At 33.2% G+C, this 23,408-nt stretch overlaps 2 protein-coding genes across 2 annotated transcripts in view; one reads left to right on the top strand and one right to left on the bottom strand.

The window, feature by feature from the left end:
* LOC145277669 (nucleoporin SEH1-like) overlaps positions 1-8,449 on the bottom strand; it is a 52,899-nt gene extending 44,450 nt beyond the window's left edge. Inside the window, exon 1 of the mRNA XM_080129333.1 lies at positions 8,149-8,449. Coding sequence (XP_079985459.1) covers positions 8,149-8,259 — 111 coding nt within the window. The 5' untranslated portion in view covers positions 8,260-8,449. The remainder of the gene's footprint in view (positions 1-8,148) is intronic.
* Positions 8,450-9,097: 648 nt separating this feature from the next.
* Positions 9,098-23,408, top strand: part of LOC145277670 (neuralized-like protein 2) — an 80,829-nt gene continuing 66,518 nt past the window's right edge. Inside the window, exon 1 of the mRNA XM_080129334.1 lies at positions 9,098-9,731. Coding sequence (XP_079985460.1) covers positions 9,675-9,731 — 57 coding nt within the window. The 5' untranslated portion in view covers positions 9,098-9,674. The remainder of the gene's footprint in view (positions 9,732-23,408) is intronic.

Genomic DNA, 23,408 nt, shown 5'->3' with positions numbered 1-23,408 from the left:
AATTTTTTTTTATTATAAAAACACATAAAAGCTATCAGATAAAGAATACCCCTCCCAAAATGACTAATTCACTGACAAAGAAACTCTTGCAGATGATTATCAAAGTTAAAAAAAAAATTTCAAAGTAAAGACTAAAAACCATTTTGATTCTAAAATTTTATTGAAAAATAAAATCATTCTGAAAAAGAAGCATTTCAAAGTAAAGACTAATGTTTTTATGCACAATTTAAAAATTAAACTGGAATCACATAAGTATTAATGAGAAGCAACTACAGGGTGGAACAAGAAAAGTGTCGCCCTAAAGAAAACACCACTAATTTTATTTTAAAACTTATTGAAAAAAATCAATTCAGGTAACTTGATTATATAGTAGAGTTGACATCTATTTAATGTAGCCGCCTTCAGCCTCAATCAGCATCGATACGGGTCTGGAACTGGGAGCATGTTTTTTCCACATTTGCATTTAAAATCAAGCACATCGAAAATCTAACTTCTCTACCTAAATGAATCAATGATTGACTTATGATAATGCACTTACCGATAAGGAAGAGGAGTAATGCGACACTAACAAGCACATATACTCCGAATGATGACCAATCCAGATGAAGTGAAGGACAAGGTCTATCAAGAACTAGAAACTTCTTGACAGCAGTCTCCAAATGAAATAAATTCTTGGAAACTTTAATGCCAGAGCTGGTGCCGACTACTATACTCGAGAAGGAACTGTTCGTACAAATGGAGTTGATGAGTGCAACCGTAACAGATTGCCGTTTCTAAAGACCTGCATCGCACATGATCTCTATAGATAGAAATCGGCATTTCTATATTTACCGACCCGCGATTTCCACAAAGTTGGTTTGGGCTCGCTCGGCAGCTGACGGAAATAAATAGAAAAGGTTGGCTGAGCGTTCTTCAATTTTTAACAGACGCGCTGTCTGTTTTTAGCTTATACGAATCTAGGGAGGTAATTTTTTTATAAAATGGAAAAAATAAAGGTGCATGTTAAGAGACTTCACAGATCGATTTAAAAAAAACAAAAAACAAAAACAGTACTTATGTCAAAAAGAGTAATATATTAAAACCTGATGAAAATTCATAGAGTAGAAATGTAGTTATGGTTAAAAGTAATTTTTATGGAAAATTTGGGGAAATTGCATTTTCCCTAGATCTAAACACCTTGAAGATTGAATACAGGGGGTAATTGTGGCCTGGTAGACCAACACAAAACCTATCTTAAAAAAACTTGTTTTCGAGTGTGCTGAAAACGAATATCACATTTAAAATTCGGGGCCGGTAACTAGTTTTCACAATACTGAAAACATACTTTTCCACATGTTTCATGTAGTAATGCAACAAGGCGGCCATATTTGTTCAAAACAGAAACGACAATGAATTTTCAGGCAATGAAGAGTTAATCTGTGTTTTTAATAAAAAAAAAGGATAATAAAAATATGGCAAATTTTTGCTTGGTTTCCACCTTAATATTTTCCTTTAAAAGGATGGCATAGTTTTTTAGTATGCTGAAAACGAATATCGCATTTAAATTTCTGCAAATAAGTAGTTTTCCAGATATTAAGCAATGTAATTCTTTATGTAATAAGTGGTGGTCATTGTTGTATGCTCAAGCACACGCATATTTTTACGATTTAAAAAAAATAGCACAGTAACATAAGTGTTTAAACACCAAAATTAATTTTGATAACGCAGGTTAGAATTATAGTTTATGGTTAAATACATATTTGTAATCTATACTCATAAATTTGTTTTTTTTTTTGTATTGATATTTATATTAAAAAAACTTTTTCTATTTATTTAAAAAAAAAAAAAATACAACTTTGTTATATATGGGTCGTGGAATTGCATTCATTTGCAAAAGCTCTCTCTAGCTAATTTGCATATTCTTTGAAACATTTATTTTAATTCCCTCAGTTTTTTTCGTTTTTTTTATGTGATGATCATCTTTAGTTAACTATTATGTGTAATTATATTTATGCAGATATTCTACAGGATTTATACTTGTGTAATATTTGCATAAAAAAGGTTATAGTAAACACAAACCTCTATATTTATGTATGTGTATATATTTGTTAAAGTTTTGCCTACGAAACTCCTGTCAGTTTTGGTCTAGAGACATAAAACTTAATATATAGGGTATTCAAACTCATGCAAAACTTTATATTTGGGTTTTAGCTGGGAAAAAATTGGTGCAAAAGTGAAATTTGCCAGGTGAAGGTCAAACGACAGCATTATGAACATGCATACGTAATGAAATAGCTATTGGTTGGTTTTAATTTTTAGCCTTACAAACATGTCTTCATAACTCAGGCATTAACGTCAAAGAAAAAAGTAAATCGTAAGCTAAACGTTTTGGTTTGGATTCTCTGGCACACGAGTCATTGTTCTTTTTTTTTTATAAACTTTTGAATTTAAATCATTACTATATATTGGGTCCAATATAATCTACAATATAAACCTCACCTGTCTGTTTAAAATGCATGTATGTTTGTCTAAAACTTGACAGAGGCAATGGATTTTCACAAGATCGGTACCGTTTTGAAACTGAACTTTAGACGACAAATATCGAAAAATTGACAAAAATATTAATTCCTTCACCCTCAACTGGACACTTTTCTACAAGGAGGGGTTGCTTTTTTTTCGCCAATGTTTTCAAAAGTTATCCACTTTCTTTGATTGACTGAGCCTTAATTTAAACCTTCACCACTTCCGGTTTGCCGATGGACGCAACGGCAAAAACGTCACTTTTTTTTTTTTTCACGTTCTTTCTCCCTTCATGGTATGGGTTCGAGCTTGCCTGCCTACTATCATTTTTTTTTTTTTTTTTTTTTGCTCAACGCACATCTTTAAACATCCGGGCATCTATCTATATCTATAAATATAAAAGCGAAAATGTTTGTATGTGTGCGTTTTCGTGTATGTCCAAGAAAGGCTTCTTTCTGAGAATTGATTGGTTGCCTCACAACTTAAAACTTTTTATATCGCGTCTAAATGATAATATCTACGATTTAACAACCGTGGTCACCTCTCTATTTAATTTGCCTTAGTTTGAAACGTTAAATATTAAACATTTTCGAATCGGCACGTGTTGCTTTCATTTTTCGGTATAAAAAAAGCGAAACTTGATTCGAATCTCTGGCCCACGGTCAGTGGTCTCTAGAAAGCGATGTAACATTTGGTCAATGTCGGCATCATCATATCAGAGGCTGCTTTCATTTCGAGACGAGACACTCCCTCCTAATAAACAGGGAGCTGTTTTTCCCCAAAGTTAGGTAAAAACAAACAAACCGGGTTACTGACCTCATTAAAAACTGTCCCGCAGAAAATATTAACTGCTGAATAGCTATTGCTAACAATCGCTGCATGTGCATTAAGCTTTTTCGTATTAAAAAAAAAAACAAAGCAAACAGAGTCGCGGTAAATAAAACACTGCCCTGCACTCAAAGTTCACGTCATTAACTCGTCAAAAACGGGCACCTGCCAAGTCGCACTTTTTTTTTTTCACACTTTAGTATTTTCCAACTGCACGTCAAGGGTCTTTTTTTTTTTTTTTTAAACAACCAACGATTTTTCTTTTCATTTACTCAAAAACACACACACCAACAAACACCCGGGCAACGCCGGGTACTCCCCGCTAGTACATATATATATATAAAAGCAAAAATGTGTGTGTGTGTGTGTGTGTAGGTTCGCTTTTTTTTGCATGTCTGCAAAAGGCTTTTTTCCAGCGGGTTCTCGCGGCTGTTGCTCATTCTTAAAATATTTTATATCACGTCTAAATGATAATATCTATGACTTAACAACGGGGGTCGTGTGTGTATTTAATTTGCCCGACTTTTACCAGCTTGCCGCGTCTTCGAAAAGCGAATGATGGAGCGGTGAAAACAGTAACTGGCTTGCCGCGCAAAACTAGGTCAAACATCACGCCACTTCCTCGCACCTGTATATTTCACTTTATAACCCTTAACTTAACATGCTTATCAATTCCTCTCCCTTCGTGGCCGAGATGGTTAGGTAGCTGGCTTTTTTTCTCCCCTTTTATTTCCACCTTCGCGTCAAGGTTCTGGGGTTCAATCCTACTTTCCTACTAAAACTTGTTTTTCTTTTACACCTCCAAGCATTCGTCCAATGTTTTTTATTTTTTTTAACACACACCTCCAAACACCTGGACACCCCATGGTAGTTTATAATATAAATCTCACCTGTCTGTTTAAATGTATGTATGTTCGTATGTCTGCATGAGATCAGTATCGTTTTTCGGATGACAAATGAAAAATTGGTTAAAAACATTAATTCCTTCACCCTCAACGGGGCATTTTTCTATGCCGATATTTTCATCCCCTCTTTTTGATTGACTACCCTTAATTTAAACCTACACCACTTCTGGTTTGGCGATGGGCGCAACAACAAAGACGTCACTTTTTCACATTCTTTTTACTTTCTTCGTGTCAGGAGTTCGAATCTGCCAGCCTACCACTTTTTTTTTTTTTTGCTCAACACACACCTCCAAACACCCAGGTAACGCCGGGCACCCCCGCTATTATAATAATGAATACAAAATCTGCATTAGGCTCCAGTGGTTAATACCATGCAAACGGTAAATTTGCGACGGGTTTAAATGCCAGATTCGTTTTCAGCAGCCTCGATACCCTTAAAACCCTAAAATAAAATGGTCGGCGGTAAATGTGTAGTAAATTATTTGACAGACAAAAAACATTATAAAAATTATTTTTATATTGTGGAAAATTTCTCCACTGAAAGGTAGAGGTTAACAAGGATTTTGCAACAATGGTTTGTTGCGACCTGTGACTAGGTAAAAATTGTAGAACCTTGTCGGTCTGGTAATAAGGGTAACGATTCAATTTCCTTCAACTCCAATCCCAAACTGAAATCACAACCAAAATTCAGTTCACTCCATCCCTCTTATAATCCAGTTAGCCAATCAAATAAGTTAAATGTAACATCTACCAATATAAAAAGAGGCATCGCCCACACAAAAGGTTTTTGCTGCCACTCTTCCTGAGAGTCGCAGGTAAGTGCTTCAAGTTTTCTCAACACCCTCCCACTCAACAGAAAACAAAATCAATTATTATTGATTTTGTAAAGCCTTCTCAATATACATATTCCTCATTCTTGATCCCCAGAGCAGTGGTGACAAACCCAATCCTTTTCATCTGGCGGAGCTGCACTGATCCCAACGCATCTAAAATGGAACCAGTTATCACATTGATCACAGCAGATCATGGCCGATCCGTCATCAGGTTTATTACATCCGGGACAAATCCAAACCTGCTCACTCTCCTGTACTAAAGTGGGTTCCTCAAAACTGGTTTCTGACCAAGAAATTCCTTCTATGGACTCCCAGTCATCATAACTAGGTTCCGGACCATCCTCTTGTGGTTCATATTCCGCATGTAGTTCTAGCGGATATAGATGTTTAAGAGAATATGTTCTCACACTCCCATCACCCCGTCGTATCTGTGCCGACCGTACCATACCATCGTCTCCCGGAAACAATTCTTCTACTCTCCCCAATGCCCAGAAGGGTCGAGACTTGTTTGGAAGTTTTATCGTCACAATATCTCCAGGTCGTACCTTATTAGATATAGTTGGATAACGATCTTGTTTACGTTCTCGAAGAGAGAGTAAGTAATCCTCGTTCCATATCCGTTTAAACTCCTTGAGCAGCTCATCCCGGGTATTGATACATTCATTTGTTGATGTATATGGCATAGGGCACATGATTGCGGTATGGTCCTGGGCTGAACATCGCTCACAATTGCCCTTAGGGCTTCTTTTACAGGGACACGAATCACTGAAATGATTGTTACTTGTGCACCTATAACATAGTCCGAGTTCTCGACAACGACGCCATCTTTGAGGAAATGTATGGTATTCTTCACAAACTTGAGTGGAATGACCATCCCTCAAACAAAGGTTGCAGGTTTTATGCCTCTCCTGGATATGGAAGTTCTCCAATGTTGGTGTTGTTGTCTCCGGTTTTCTGTCTGGATGAATGTATCTACGAGAGCTACCATAATCCAAATCTCTCTGGTTTGCTTCAGGGAGTGCAGCCTTCCAGGATTTTAAGATCCTGATGCCCGTATCTAAAATAGAAGTTAAAGATGGATGCGGTGCCCCTACAGACCTCACTAATTCTTCCTTAAGACGGTTGGGCAGTCTTTGGAACAGTATATGAGCCGCTAATGCCCCTCCGCCTGAATTTCTTTCCATAAATCCATATCCCAACATAGAGTCCAATTCCGACAACTCGTATTTAACCTGAGACAAATAGTTTTTAAGGTATTCAATATCATACCTGCCTCGGGTGGACAGTTTGAATAGGCTAGAGAATATCTCCTCTCTAATGCCCTCTTCATCCCAATAATTATCCTTAAGAATTTTTATTGCGGCATCATAATTATTGGATGTCTCCTCAAGATGATGTATTAGCCGAAACGGACGTCCCGTAACACAAGTCTTGAGGTAGGTTAATTTTTCTCTCCTTGATTTTAATCCCGAAGTGCAATAGTCAAATCTAGTGAGAAAATCTCTCAATGCAAATTTGTTCTCAAAGTCCAGGCCATCAAAACTAGGGCATTTGACCTTAGGCCTAAACATAGAGGTGTCAACTTGAGATGGCTGCATTACATTTGGGAGCATGAAGGGAGGAGAATCATCCTTGTGAACCTCTGCGGTTAAGTTTTGTAAATCTCTTTTCACCTCCTCTTTGAATTTGATAAGGTCATAAGCATGCGATGCCACCCTATCTCTAGGAAGGAATTTAACCAAGTTTTCCTGAACTTGGTCTACTTTAGAAAGCCACTCGTTTATGTTGTCTGTGGTGTTCTTCAAGGCACATGCATCCACTGCGACTCTTTTCTTTAATTTTTCTAATGTGTATCCGATAATGTTTTTATATCTTTCCTCCGTATCCAAAAGGGCCTCAAGAAGGTGATCCGGTTTTTCTTGCATTCCTAAGGAATCCTCAAGGGAAGACATTTGTTCCGCGGCCATAATAATAAAAAAATAACAGAAGAAAAAAAGGGGGGAAAAAAATGCACAAGGTCTGCAGATCACTGTTGCAACGTGTGGAAAATTTCTCCACTGAAAGGTAGAGGTTAACAAGGATTTTGCAACAATGGTTTGTTGCAACCTGTGACTAGGTAAAAATTGTAGAACCTTGTCGGTCTGGTAATAAGGGTAACGATTCAATTTCCTTCAACTCCAATCCCAAACTGAAATCACAACCAAAATTCAGTTCACTCCATCCCTCTTATAATCCAGTTAGCCAATCAAACAAGTTAAATGTAACATCTACCAATATAAAAAGAGGCATCGCCCACACAAAAGGTTTTTTGCTGCCACTCTTCCTGAGAGTCGCAGGTAAGTGCTTCAAGTTTTCTCAACATTAGACCCTAAGGCTGAAATTAAATCCGAAAATTCATTTTTATTATTTTCTTTCATTACAAAAATGGCGACCAAAACAGTTCCAAGAGAGTTATAAAAAAGGCCAATCTGTCAAACCTTAGGCTAAATTTTAAAAGCAATATAGCGGCCTCGATTGTAAATTTAGTCTAAAAAATAAAAAAAAAAATGAAAAAATAAAAATGAATTTTTTTTGGTTTGGGTCTAAATGTGTTTTATATAAAACTCATTTTTATAACTTTTTGTCTCAAATAATTTACGCCGCTAAAGTACACATTTGCCTGGTCGGTGTTGTGTTACTGTTAAAATAAACATTTACCATAAAAATTTACCTATTTATATAAAATAATCCGAAAAGCACAAACTTTAAGCTAAATTAAAAAAAAAAAAAAAAGGCTACACATGCTAAAATTATTTAAAAAAACAGCCAACTTCACGAAATTTGGTCTAAAACGTCGAGAAATAACACAGCATAGCGCGTTCAACATAGCAGCCGGTGCCTATTTGGCAATGGGGGTCGGTCTCGTGTACGTCAGCCAAAAGTGTTCCGTTCAAAATTTCGTCCAGGTACCCAATTTCGAATAGATCAAAATTGGTACCAACCGAGGAAGGGTTACACCGCCTGAAATGTTTTGAGCATAACCAAGATCATTATAGTAGTTTATATTAATTAAAATAATAAAAATAATAAAAAGCCAACCAGACCTTGACCGTTTGGTCACTGGAACATGTAGCAAGTCTATCTCCATAAAAGTCATAGGCAACATCGTGTATCAAATCTTCATGGTCAGTTTGAATTGATTTCGGTGCAAACATTTTTTACGCGATGATAAGTCCTTTTTAAATAAAGCATATGAGATTTTCCTTAGCTAAACACTGTATTTTTTTTTTTAATTTTCGCTTTCTTTTTATGATTTCGTCTTTTTTTCTTAGAAGGTAAAATAACAGAAGTCGATATGCATATAATAATAAAATGTCTAAGAAAAATGTGATTTGAATGAGTGTTGATCAACTTCCGGTACAGTTTATAACGGAGGTGACGATTAGTTGATAAATCGATCAGCCAATGGGATCTCTTGTCTCATATCTGGTTTCGGTCGGTGGATATTACCGGAAGTTGAACGGTGCTCGTCGAATAGTCACGAGGGGAGAGAAACCGTACGAAGCCAAAAAGTAAGAAGGAAAGAGAAGGCGAAAGAGCGAGCGCAACAGCAAAACAAGAAAGTGATGGACGATGATGTCGTTTATCTGCGTGCCTGTCTGACTTCTGCTATGACTGTCTTAATTTTATGTTAGTGCCTCTGGTCTTTGAACTGTTGACTATGTCAGACAGCAATGATTGAACTTTGTTGTTATTTAGCTGGCCAGCGAACGGACTTCTTGCTAAGTTTTTGTGTTGGCTAGCTGAAAGGAAAAATCTCCCTTATTTCTCTCTCTTTCTTCTCAAGTTATTACTTTGGAATATGTCTCATTATCATTACTATTATTGTTACTTGTACATATAAGCAAACAATCACTTCTTTCGGGATTATAAATCTCTCTCTCTCTCTCTCTCTCTGTATATATATATATATATATATATATATATATATATATATATATATTAAAAAAAAAGTAACACGTGAGAATTACATGTACTAATTTTCATGCATTTACAATCGGGTTTATATATTTTTTAATTATTACTGTCATTCATTAAACCTTCATATTTTTAATGTAGTAAATTGCTTTTTGAAATATTCAAGATGTTTCTTGTTTTGTTGTGGTAAATTTGAGTCTAAGTTTAAAAAAAAAGAAAAGAAAACAAGGAAGAGGGTTTGATTGAACTGTGTATAAACAGCCACGACTTGTTATGAAGTAACCATCCATCACATACTCTATTTTGACATGACATCAAAAAAAAGAAGAAAAAGAAAGCTTCGAAGAGATATTTACATTGAATTTAAATGAATTAGAAACTTACTTCATCAGTAACAAACAATTCAGGTGTTTTGTGTGACTGGCTGTGATATCAAAACTTGCGAAAACATTAAAAATTACTAAATTTTTACATTGGATGTAAACTTTAAATATTTACGGAAGAAGAAAAAAAAAAAAAAAAAAAAACTTCGACCACGACCACTGAAAGCATAGAAAAGAATCACTTTATTACCAGGAAACGTATATTTTAATTTTTTTTTTTTTTTTTTTTTTTTAATTCTCTGTTTGTTTGTCATATCTTTCTGATATCAATGAGATATACCTACGATGAATCGCGTTCTGATGGTGTATCAGAAGCAGAAGTAGAGGTAAGTTATTTAAAAGTAAATAATTCATCTGGATTACTTTTGGCATGGACACCCCTGCTTTGGTATATACTTCCGTTTGGTTTTCGGATGCTAGCCTTCCAGGCATTACTTTCTCCTTTGGAAAGAGGTTGTCGGTTGCACGAGGAGGCACCTCTACGGGGAAATGCCGATCGCAGCAAATTTGATAAAATGCCCCCCCCCCCACACGTATCATTTGGACTGCTATACTCATCTTGAGCGGTCGGTGTAACCTTCGACCTTCTTCAGCGGAAACGTGAATATAGCAACCAAGATGAGACTAGAAATGCGAATATGACAAATCACCAATCATCAGGGGTTACTCATGTAGAATATGAACCGTGTTGAAATAATAGCGTTATTATTTAGAAATCTATTCTTAACATAGGATGTTTATTGTTTTGTAACTATTCTGTACTTTCACCTAATGATTTAATAAACAAAAAGGCGGAACTGAACGACAATTACCCCCCCCCCCCCAGAATGACTTTCGGAATAAACACCCCAACCTCCCATGTTAAGAACGGCTTTCGGAATATCCCCCTCCCAACTCTCCATGTTAAGAACGACTTTCGTTTTTTTTTTTTTTTTTTTTTTTTTTTTTTTTTGCAATTTTTTTCAGTGAATTATTGATTCGACACTAATATATATAGGGAGTTATTCTTGTTCAGCCCCGCCAACAAAAGATACTGTAAAAATTGAATTAAACTTAAAATTCTATTTGAAAGAAAAAAAAAATACGAGCACGGTTCGTATTAGTGTATAAAAAAAATCCAAATAAATAAAAAACTATAAAAACCTCAAACGAAAATAGTTTGTCGTTTTCCTTGAAACCGTTTTAAGGAAAACGACAATCTATTTTCGTTTGAGGTTTTTATAGTTTATTTATTTGTTTCTATAATCAATACCTAATATTACTTTCCTAAAAACTTAATAATTAACAATCATTAATAAAATAAAACCTGTAATGATTGTTAATTATTACCTGTCCACGTTTTCTTTGATCAAGTTTTTAGGAAAGTAATATTAGGTATTGATTATAAATAAATAAATAAAAGTTAATGCTTTAAATATGTTCCATAGTTTGGATTATTTCGACTACCATTCTCATTTTTAATGTTCGGCCGATTTAATCTCCGACGTTCATTCGAAATTCGAAATCTTTGTTTCGAATAGAAAATTTCCAACTTCGGAAATATACACCTGAAAAAGATAGGATTTTACATCGGTCGAAACATTGTCTATAAAAACCAAGATGAGAATATCTAGTTGTAATAATCCAAATTATCATCATTAAAAAAATTCGAAAACGCCCCAAACTGTTTTTATTTTGGTTCCCACTTATGCCCCTCGGCTCTTTTCCAGTTAATTGTTATAATCTCTAGATCATATTTGAACAAATCTTATTTAATTTTATTTAAATATGGATAATAAATACGTGTAATTTATTACAAAATCATACTTGACCTCGTGTCAATATTGCTATATGATTACTATATTTTTATTTCAATCTCCCTTTTTTTTTTTTTTTTACCACGTGTATTTTCAGCTTAAAAAAAAAAAGGGTTGGAGGGGGGGGGCAGTTATTTACTTATATTGTATCGATAAAGTCTCGTTTACTTACGATCCCGGTCGACAACACCCATTATTTACTACTAGGTTAATTTTGGGGTTTAGAGGCCCAAAGGGCATTTTGGGTTGTGTACTATTCCAGCATTCTAAAATCTCACTTCAAACGACGTTCATTTTTTTATTCGATTTGTAGTTCGAAAATTGTGGAAATTTTAGATGTCGCAACAAAGTAAAAACTAATTATGTAGATTTACTTAATATCATTTTTTTTTTTTTCTTTCTATTAAAGTATTTTGTATATTTTTACATTATATATAATTTCTGAATAACATTTTTCAGGTTTTGTTAAAAATGCATATTTTCTGAACTATGATTATTGTTTGTTGTATATATGTTTTAAATTTGCATCCATCGTCTTTCAATCTGTAAATTGTTCTTTTTTTTTTTTTTATATTTTTCATCGTATTTTTTAAAATTGTTTTAATATCGAAATTTGCAAAGCAAACTGTCAAGTTTTCTTTAAAAGAGAGAGAGAGAGAGAGAGAAAGCGTATTATTGTAGATTAACACTCTCAGCCACCATAGGCGCCAGATTCCACTTTAGAAACATAGAGAGAAAAAAAAAAAAAACAATTATTTTAGAGTTTCAGTTTCGCATAACAATTTAACGTAAAACAATCCTATTTCCGGGCCATTCTAATGTTTTAGGACAGTTAATTATTTTTTGTTCTTATGGGAGATACAATTTTTTTTTGGGGAAGGGGCTTATTCCACCTTTAATGACATGACGTGTAATTTTATGACCTTGCCATACAGACTTAGGGTTAATTCATATACGAAACTGATTCACCACTTTAAATTCAAGCATGTTTAAGAGTATTTACACGTCTTCGCTAAAAAATATAGAACCCCCCCCCCTTTTTTTTTTTTTAAATCTAAACCGTTACGGTATTTTTTCTTAAGATTAAAATTAACAAAAAATATCAAGTTCTCTTAAAAAGAATCGATATTGAATTAAATTTTCGTATGTTTAGTGAACAACACTGTTCACTTTGTTGCTTTAGATCTTAAAATACAATCTTATAGCACACGTATAGTTTTATTGTCGACAAACCAATGGTTTTATAAAATAAATCGTTTTGAAATGGTGTCAAGCGGCATTCCGTTAATGTTAATACTTAACCAAATTAATTATCTCCATATATCACATATAATAACGCAAATGTTTACACGGCAAACCTCTTAGCGCTTATTCATTACAATAATATAGCAATATTATTTTATGAAGTAATTCTGTGTGTATTGTGCCACTAGGTTAAGATGATGTTTGCTGTTAGTCATACTGGCGTATTCTTTATGAAATTGACGGTACTTATATAGATCAGACCCCATGGCGGACGATATTGGCTCGGTGAAATTTGGTAATGAGTTACGATAGCTGAAGAACAATTATAAAATAAAACCCAGATTCCTGAAACGAAACATCCCTTATTATATTTATTTACATTGTTGCATTATGTTTTTGGTTATCTTTAGGATTACTGTTTTCATTTCACTTCCGGTAGCTTCTTCGTTTTTAACTGATTTTAAAAAAAATTTTTTTTTTACGGTATCTCTTAAATTAAGTGAAAGTACAGAATAGGTACTGTTATGTTAGGACCTGGTGGACGTGTACAATGTATACTTAACTTTTTAGGCTGCCCCCCCCCAATTAAATTATAAATGAGAGCTTAAAAAAGGTAGATACGAATTCCCTCTCGTTAAAAAAAAAAATGCCCCCCCCCTTTTTTTTTGGGGGGGGGGAAAACTCACGGTACCATGCACAAGTATCAGTTTTGTTTTATTTCACAATTCAAAGTAATTTTTAATCATTTTTTTTTTTTTTTTTAAACAACAAATTTTATTTTCGCGTAGTGTTTCCAATATGGGGGATCGATTTATTAGAACGTTGTAATTAAAAACTGGGCACCCTTTCAAACGTCTAAATATTGACTTTTTTGTCTTTTGTTTTTTGATAATCTGGTAGATCATTGTCCAATCGATAAAATCCGCTAAAAAATTGCAAAAAAAAAAAAAAAAAAAAAAAAACGAAAAAAATTATAAGGGGGGTGCGCATTCATTACATATGTCCGCCAAGGACTTTTCTAAATAATAACATTATTTAGAAAAATCATTCTTAACATGGAGATGGACAACCGGAAATGAAGTGGAAGCAGTAATCGTAAAGATGACCATTTTTTTTTATTATTTAATTTGTAAATTGTTGCTTTCTAGTAATTATTTGTATTTTCTTTTTTATATTTTCCATGCTCTCCTATTATACCCTTTCCCCAAAGGGGAGGGAGTCAGTGACGTGCAGAGGCGTGTGGCCTTTGTAAAAAGTTAAGGGTAGAGATTTGGTCATGCCCTGGGCTAATTCCTTAATAGTGTGGCTCAAATGCTCAAGTATGTATTGAAAAATGTTATGATAAAGGGAGATAGTTTCAGTATGATTGGATGTTCGTGGCCATGACCATCGCCCCTCTTCATGTATGCCATTGGGCAAGTGAAGGGTTTTTATGACTATTGTGTGAACCATTTATTGAATCTTGTAGACCTAGGCTACTACAAACCATGTTGACGTTGAATATGATATAAAATTTAGTACCTAATAATTACACGGTGGAACGATAAATTTGTTGCCTTAATGAAAACAACACTATAGCTGTATTTTAAAACTTTTATTGAAAAAAAACAATTCAAGTAACTTGATTATGTAGTAGAACTGACATCTATTCAATGTAGCCGCCTTCAGCCTCAATCACCGTCTCGATACGGGTCCAGAACTGGGAGCATGCCTTTTCGACAAGTGCCAGCGGATAGCAGCGATCATGTTGATGTGCTTGACGTATAACTAAGCGAAGTAGTCCAGCAGATTCAAGTCAGGGGAAGAGGAGGCCTTTAAGAGAAGGGTGCAAAGTCGTAGCATTCCTTTGGAAGCCAAGCTTGAGCCTCTTTGGACTTATGGTCCGGCACCGAGTCCTGTTGCCACACCCAGGGATTTCCAGCGCTCACCTGATTGCACCAGGGGATCACCACACACTTTGGCACGTCCAGATACACTTTGGTGTTGACTTTCAAGCCGACTTTTGAGGTAGCATGATTTGACCCTCACTTGAAACCACACTAAAGACCATAACCGTGGCGCGGAACTTTGAGCTGTGCCCTCAAACCTTGAACTGCCTGGATTTGCATTTTGAGGGTGCTGGTCTTGTTGTCATAACTTGGATCGGTAGAGAGCATGAGTTGTACAGCGGCGCATCTCTTGCTCGTTGAACATTGTGTCATTTTCAGACATAATAGAAAGCTCCTATCGCTCTTGGGATTTGTACATAAATGGCCAACTATTAGATGTTTAACAAGAAAACCGGTTTTCATCAAACGGAAATGGAATCATGTTGTTTTTTCTAGGGCAACAATTTTATCATTCCACCTTCTACAAAAAAAAAAAAAAAAATCAGGTACCTGTTTCATTTCCTATGGTTCCCATTTTTTTATTTATTTTGAGTCATATGTAAAAAGGTACCAGATGGGTGACGATTTTGGAAATGCTAGGTGCCGTATATGTTGGAGACAACTCTGGCATCTAGTATCACACTTAGTCATCTTGACCCTGTCTTGCCACCAGGACCAAGTGTTTTTGGACAAGAGAGTGTGGTAGATGCAAGTCACCCATACTTTAAACTGTCAAGCGCAAGTCACAGCATCATCAGATAGTTGACAGACCATATAAAACTGTTTTTTCCATAAACCATATAAAATTGGTTCTTCCCCAATTTTTTATAACATAATTTGTGAAAGTGACTTCCATTAGATTTTGTTGGCCCTTAAAAAGGCTGTTTTTCGCAATTTTGGAGAAGAGGGAGATAACAACTGTTTGTAAATACGAACAACTGAGTGTAGGCCTTATGGTTTACCATAGCTAAGATAATATCATATAACGACAAATGTAACGTTTGAAAGAAATTATCGTATTTTCATCAAAATGTGCAATTATTTATGGATATTTTTTTCTCTTTTTTTGGTATCAATTTTTTAAAGCATTTTCTATTTAATCGTATATTAGCAATATTGGACTCGCTAAAAGAAAATTGATTTATTTTTCAAAGATTTAAAAGTGTCTTCATAAAAATACTGAAAACATAATTTATTTTTTGCTAATCTGAAAAATACTAATTTTGCACTTCAAAACGCAAAAGATGAAAAATTCAAATTTTCAACCTTAAAATCTGATACGTACACAATTGTTTTTTGTTTTTTTTTTATCTACAATCCACACCCTCCTCACAATACAATATATTTTGTTCAGTTTCGGCTGATTATTTTAAGCATATTTGTAACCACAAATAAAGGTGTGGTTTGTAGGCGAAAAAGAAATATCGATTATAAAAAAAAGTACAGTTATAAAGTTCATTCTTCATTTAATAATCGGTGAAATTTTCGTATTGATTGGATTATTACTTGATTTTTGATAGATTTTTAAAGAGAGAATCGGTCGGAAAATACTTACTCCATCTGTCTGTTTTGGCCGTGCCTATGTATAGGTAAATTGAGATGTAAAATTTTCAAATTTTCTTTATTCTTTATTTTCTTTTTATTGCATGCCTTACGCTTAATAATCTTTACAAAGATTTACAAAAGAAAATTGTTCACATTATGTGCTCTTTTCCATTGATAGATTGAAAAATTTTTTAATTTTTATCCAAGTCGTAAATACACGTGTCACTATTTCATTTTTTATTGTTTTATTTCTTGAATTATGGTAATTTTTTTTTCTTTTCGGATCTCTAATTGTGAAGACAGATTATTTAAATCTTAGAACTAGCTAGTATATTGAAGCAGTTAACTCCCAAAATGGCTGTTAAATTTTATCGATTAGTTTCATGATTTGGAAACTGGTTACGGGGCTAATTAATCCACTTTATTTGTTGTGTGATTTTTGTGAATTATTCTTTTTTTTTTATTTGAATCCACAAAAATCAGACCACAAATAGACCACGGTAGATTAATTATCCCTTTCACAATTTGCAAAATCAGCCAAAACTAATCGATAAAATTTGGGAACCAACTGTTTGACACTTGTGCCTTACTGTTTGAACAATCTGTTTTCATTTTTTTAAGAACTCGATAAAGGGGAGACAATTCAAGACATCTGAAAATGTGTTAGAATAACAAAACCTTTATTTGAATGTTTTAAATTTTGTAACAAAAATAAATGAAATAAACACGCATTTTAATGACTGTTCAAAACTTTATAAATTTTAGGTGCTTGTTAAGATAGAGGCGACAGATCAATTTTTTAAAGATATCATTTTAAGCAAAAATAATATTACTTACTTAACTGTCATGTTGAAAATAGTAATATCCAAAAATTACGAAAATCCATCAAGTAGAACAACTGCTATTGTTTTTGAAAAAAAAACAAAAAAACATCTACCATTAAAACAGTACAGCAGCCATTAACTTGTGAAACAAGATAAGTCAGTTTAACAGAAAAAAAAAAAAAAATGTACACTTGTGTGAATTACATTTTTTTTTGTAACTTCAAAATAAAGACCTAGACTGCACCTTCAGAAATGTAGTGTATGCACTAAAATGCACAGCATACAACAAATTCTACATATCCGCCACCCAAAACCTCAGCAATAGAGTAGCTTTACATAAAAGTAACATAAAAATCGCAGAAAACAGGCATGTATGTGTTTCAAAACATGTATATGCATGCAGTGGAAATAATTTAAAAATAATGCCAATCTTCCGAACTAACAACTACTTCTACTTAGTCACACAGGAAAAGAATTTCATAAAAAAAAATTTCCTCCTGAATTGTAACATGTAAACAAGCAAAATTCAAAACACACTCACTTACATATGCATGTATGTATACACCTCCATACATAAATCAGAACCGACACATTAAAACGTGCACACAATCGTCCACACAGTCACAAAATTCCCCTCATAACATTATCAAACACTAAGAAATACCTAAGATCTCAATGTAGTATCTGTTCTAATGCTACCCTTCCCCTTTTTCTGTCCTCGGTCGGTGGAGGAGGAATCCTTCATGACTGAGACAATTTTTATTTTTGTGCCTATCCAGAGTGCCCCCTTTTGGGAGCTAGATTTTCCCTACATTAAAAACCGACCTTGTATCTTACTCTACCCTCGTAGGGTGGCAAATAAATAGGAACACTAAGAAATACCTTATCTTTAGCCATGAATTTCACTCCTTTTTTTTTCTTTCTTTTTTTAAATCAACAAATGCTTTTAAGCAATACTATATAACACGAATAAAAACATTTGAGTTTTGGCTTAAATTACTTTGCTTTCAAAAGAAAGCAAAGTAATTTGCTTATTCTTTATTAAATTACTAGTGAGGGGTACCTGGCGTTGCCCAGGTGTTTGAAGGTGTGTGTGGAAACTCCGGGGGTGGGGGGTTTAAAAAAAAAAAAGTAAGTATGAGGATCGAACCCAAACCCTTGAGGCAAAGTTGTAAATTAAAGTGTGAAAAAAAAAAAAAAAGTGCGACGTTAACCATTGCCCCACCGCAATATGCTAACGGAAACGTGTTTAAATTTATTTAATTATTTGGATTTGGCAGGTGCTCGTTTTAATGAGTTAATGAGGTCAAGTTTGACTGTGGGATAGTATTCATTTACTGCGGAACGCTTTTTTTATTTTTATTTTCCCAAGATGTTATAGGAAAAAGACTAACCCACATGTGGCGAGCGACAAATGTTGAATATTTATCTTCCCGAAATCGAGCAAATTAAATAGACAGGTGAGCTTCGTTGTTAACTGTGAGATGTTACGATTTATATGTGATATAAAAAGTTTTAAAAAGTTGTGAACCGACCGAGTGACCGACCACTTCTCTGAAAAAAATCTTTTGTAGACATACAGAAAAAGCGAACACGCATACATACATACATTTTCGCTTTTCTATTTATAGATTAATTGAAGCCAATTTGTTATTTGGACCATTCAAACTACTATTCTCATTTTATATTCACATTTCGGCCAATGTAACCCCTCGACTTTCTTCGGGTGCATCTTTTCAAACTTGTGAACCATTTAGTCAAACACTATGGCATTTCCTATATCAAATAATCTCCTTTTATCGATTTCAATTTTTGGCACTTGTGCATCGGTACAACTTTTTTGGTTTTTCAGTTGAGACATGGGGAGAGTGCATAACTGGGGCAGACAAATACAATTTTAAGGCCGAATTGAAAATCCAAAGGATTTTTTTTTTTTTTTTCATAACAAAACCAGAATACCGACATTTTTGAATGCATATTTTTTTAAGAAAGGTTTTTTATAAAATAAGTATAAGAAATTAAAAAATGTCTATTTTGTTTTAAAAAATACAAATCAATTTTGTGTTCCAAGTTTCTTATATTTATTTTAATTCCAGAAACATGTTAAAAAACTTTGTTTTATTAAAAATAAAACATGTCTATTTTGTTTTAAAAAGCCCAAACTATTTTGTGTTATAAGTTTCTTATATTTATTTAAAAAAAAACAAACTTTCTCATCAAAACATAAACATGCATTAAAATTTTCAGAATTCTGGTTTTGTTATGAAAAAAAAAAAAATCCTTTTGATTTTCGATTTGGTTCTGAAATTGCGTTTGTCTGCCCCTGCTATGCACTCTCCCTATGTTCCAACTGAAAACTAAAAACAGTTGTACCAATGCACAAGTGCATGTTTTTTTTTTCCCCTCTGCATCTATAGGTTCAATAGCAAAATAACTGAGCACTTTCACATCCATCACTCGCAGCTGCCCAAAGTTTGTTTCACGAAACTGTATACTTCCGTTTAAAAATTATTACATTTATTTTGAACAAATTGCTTCTCTCAAATATCTATCTTAACAAAGAGCGTAAAGAAAAGTTTCACTCTGTAGCGATTAAGTCCTCTCACTCTCCTCATGTCACCATGTTACGTTTTTAATAGGTATAATTATTTTTACACCACCGCTTATTTCATTTCTAACTTCATAATAATTCTAAAATGCTAGACTAAGTTATTGAAATAAATAATAGCCGCTCATTCAAATTCAATTAAATTTTACCTTGCGTCTTGATTGTACTTGAAGAATATCAGAATCCTTGATATTCAAAACTGAAGTATGAAAAAGGAGTTTAAAATTTGACAAGATTCAAAACCAGAAAACAAACCAGAAAGATTCAAAACCAGAAAACAAACCAGAAAGATTCAAAACCAGAAAACAAACCAGAAAGATTCAAAACCAGAAAACAAACCAGAAAGATTCAAAACCAGAAAACAAACATTTTGTAAAAATTAGACAAAAAAAGAGACAAAAGCAAAATTGGTTATTAGATTAATACTTAATTTAATATAGTAATTATTAATTACAAAACATCCCGTACTTTTATTTTTTTGAGGGTGGGGAGCTGTATACCATATGTTGCACTATGTGACCCCTCCCCCACTCCAATGTGGCCGTGTGGACCCTGAAAGTATCTTAATCCCCACTTCCATTGAGAAAGCTGGCTGGGCAGTCTATTTACTGTGCTGCATCTCACACACACACAGGGTTTATTCATTATGGTACATATATTTTGCAATTCTTGAAAAAAGAAAAAAACCGATAAATCAACAGTATGTAAAAAAAAAAAAAAAAAAAAAAATGGCAGCATCAAAAGCCAAATTAGGAAGTAAGGAATTACAAAACAAGTGCAATTTCTTTAAAAACTCCATCCTGTTCTTGGATAAAACAGAAAAAGAAAACATACAAATTTATTTCATAACTAGCAAGCTGCTCAGTCGTAAAATATGCTTAAATATTTATGCAGATTTTGTATTTATTATTAAAGAGCCAATTCTCTATTGATTATTTTATTGTACCTAATATATAATATCGATTTCAAAAGTTAAAAAAAAAAAAATGATTTGGATACCATCAGCTAGAATCGAAACCAAAACATTTAATGCTCCAGCCTTAGTCATTGCCATTTGAGCTATTGACAAATGGATAAGAAAATGTTAAAAATAAGTGACTTTAACATATATACTTGCATATGCATAGAAATAACATGTTTAGTCGATTTATATCTGCCAAATAGCATTTGTTTATTTTTTAAAATTTTTTTCACTCCTCTTAGCAACTATTTTACTGGTTAAAAACTGAATCAAATTTGTTCCACAGGTCTAAATTTCCTATAAATTTGAAGTCGGTCGACCAAAAATTGACAGTTTATTAGAAACCATGCCTCGCACAGACAAGATCACTTATTTTTTTTTATAAAAGGTGCCCTTTGTGTATATAAAATCCTTTTTTGTTTAGAAGCTCAATATTAGTTAAAAAATCCTTTTTTGTTTAGAAGCTCAATATTAGTTAAGCATAACAGAGCATATATAAAATAATAAAAGCATAGCGACATTTCAAGTTCCAAGTATTTATTTTGCTTACCAAACAATTCTTTCAGCATGTCAAAACTTCGGCACATTTTTCTGAAGAGTATACACTTGAAAAAATTCGATATTGACATAATAGTTGATTACTTCTGCATAACAAAACAGATCTGTTAAAAAAGTGCCAAAGTTTTGACATGCTGAAAGAAATTGTTTGTAAGAAAAATAAATATTTGGAACTTGTAATGGAGCTATACTGTTTTTTTTTTTTTTTTTATTACCGTTTTATCTGCTTAGTTACACATGTTTCGGTTACTGCATCGTATCAACGATCCGATAACTTCATCAGACTTTACAAGTCTTTTACAGGTTTCTGTAAAGTCTGATTAAGTTATTGGATTGTTGATACGATCCAGTAATTGAAACATGTGTAATTAAGCAGATAAAACGGTAATAAAAAAATATATATATTTGCCCTGCAATAGTATTGAGCACTCTCTTCAGGTTTTTATCAATTACCATTACTATATATATATTGGACATTTCTGGGATTTTTCTAACTTGATTTTCTGTTTCTCGTATATTTTCTGTTTTTTTTTTTTTTTTAATTTTTTATTTTAAGTCTTTTGGAACAAGAACAACTCTGGTCGATCTCCTTCATTAAAAAGGATAAATGGTTATTTCCTTGATCAAGTAGTTTTTTTTTCTTTTTTTTTAACTAAGAAAAACAAATTTACTACTAAGAGAGTTGTAGTATTTTCATCGGCCATGATGAAATAAAGTGGAGACAACTTAATTCAAAGTATCTAAACCTAAATAAGTCTTATACTGAATACAATTTACTATTAAAATCCCTAAAAATCGTAAATTTTGATTTTCTTAGTTAAAAAAAACAAACTATCTAATCAGTTTATTTAATATTTAGAATATGACATCTTCATTCCGTGACGAGTACGTGTATCAAAGATTTTTCTGTAATTAAAAATTTTTTTTTTTTTTTTTAAATCAGTGTAATTTTAAATAAGCACCGGAAGATCAATAACCCAAATTCATATCCCTTTATGAACAAAATTTATCATCCTTTCTTGGATAATCTTTTTGCTTCGTTTACGAAGATGGCAACTATATTTTTCTGGCTTAGATTAGATTGCATTGTTTCAAATGTATGACAAAAATTGCTATTAAATTATAGCAATTTTAAGATTATTTTTCTGTACTGAAATATGGATTAAATTTCAAAAAATTGTTTGAGAGTAATTCCTTAACTATGTCGGAAATGATTTAATTTTGAATTTACGTGACTAAAATATGAACTAACCAACCAAATAAAAAAATCCTTTCGCCTGTTGGTAGGTATAATTTGTATGGTTTTGTTTTTTTGTTTTTTTACTATCTCTTTATTTTTGGCAATGATCGGCGGGGATTGGGGAGGAGAGGTCTAATATATTCCATTTGTATCTTTCTTGCATTTTCCCCAGTATTCTCACATTTTTAACACCATTGTAATGGAACATTACCCCACCTCCCCCACCGTGAACCACTCCACCCCATCCACCAGCGCCCAAGGTATTCAGCATTTCTTTAGATCTCACAACACAGCTGTTAGTGTTTCTATTATAGTTTCCAAATTATTCAGAAGACTATACAGACTATACTATTTTTGTATTTTATTTGATCTTTTTTGTATCAATGTTAGTAAAAGTTTATACATTTCGTTCAACATTTTTTTCTGACAATGCTTCATGTAATCTGTTTTAATTTGATTTTTTTTTATAAATTATTCTTTCTGATTTTTTTTTTTTTTTTTTTAGAAACATTCTTTAATCAATATATAGTAATGATTTCAGAAGTTAAAAAAATGACTTGAGCGCCATCAGCTAGAATTCAAACCAAAGCATTTAACTCTCTAGTGGTATCCACTACCATTTGACCTAATGGCTGATGCATATCGAAATTTAAAAAATTAATGCAGTCAAACGTATAAATGTACATTTGTGTACGTGTACAGGATACACATTAAATTGATTGACCCCTGCCAAGTTTCAATTTCGACTCCTTAGCAGCTCTTGTTTCCGGCTAAAAGCCAAATCAAATTTATTCCACAGGTCTCAATACCCCCTTATATCAAGTTTCAAGTCTGTAGATCAAAAATTGACGGTAATTTTGTAAACCCTCGTCAGACAGACAAGGTCACTTTTATAATATATAGAGATTAATAAAGATGTAACAAGTGTAAAAATACTAAAAATATACAAAGTTACTTACTGTGAAGCTGTACTAATACTTTCTTTGAAATTCTGTGTGAAGTGACTTAAGTGGCTCAAATTGAAAGTATTTTTTTTTTTTTTTTTTAGTATTTTTCTCTCTAGAAATATGCTTTTATTTTTATTTTAATTTTTTGTAATGCACCACAGAGGTTTGAACTGTAACGTTTGTAAAAAGGCCATTCCATTGAATTTCTCTCTCTCTCTCTCACTGATGTTACAAAGATTGGTGCTAAGCAGATAAACATGACGCTTCAAAGGAACAGTTACACACTACATATGACCATATGGTGGTAGTAATTTCTGCCAGAAATTATTTCATCTTTGATGTAGTATTTAGTATTTAAATAAAAAAGGAAATTGATGTTTTCATGGCGTTTGCAAAGTGAAAAGCCTGCTA

Source organism: Euprymna scolopes, chromosome 6, assembly GCF_053919585.1.
Source record: "Euprymna scolopes isolate OS-2025 chromosome 6, ASM5391958v1, whole genome shotgun sequence".
NCBI lineage: Eukaryota > Metazoa > Mollusca > Cephalopoda > Sepiida > Sepiolidae > Euprymna > Euprymna scolopes.
The sequence above is the reverse complement of the archived record's forward strand: the minus strand, read 5'-3'. Positions and strand labels throughout refer to the sequence as shown.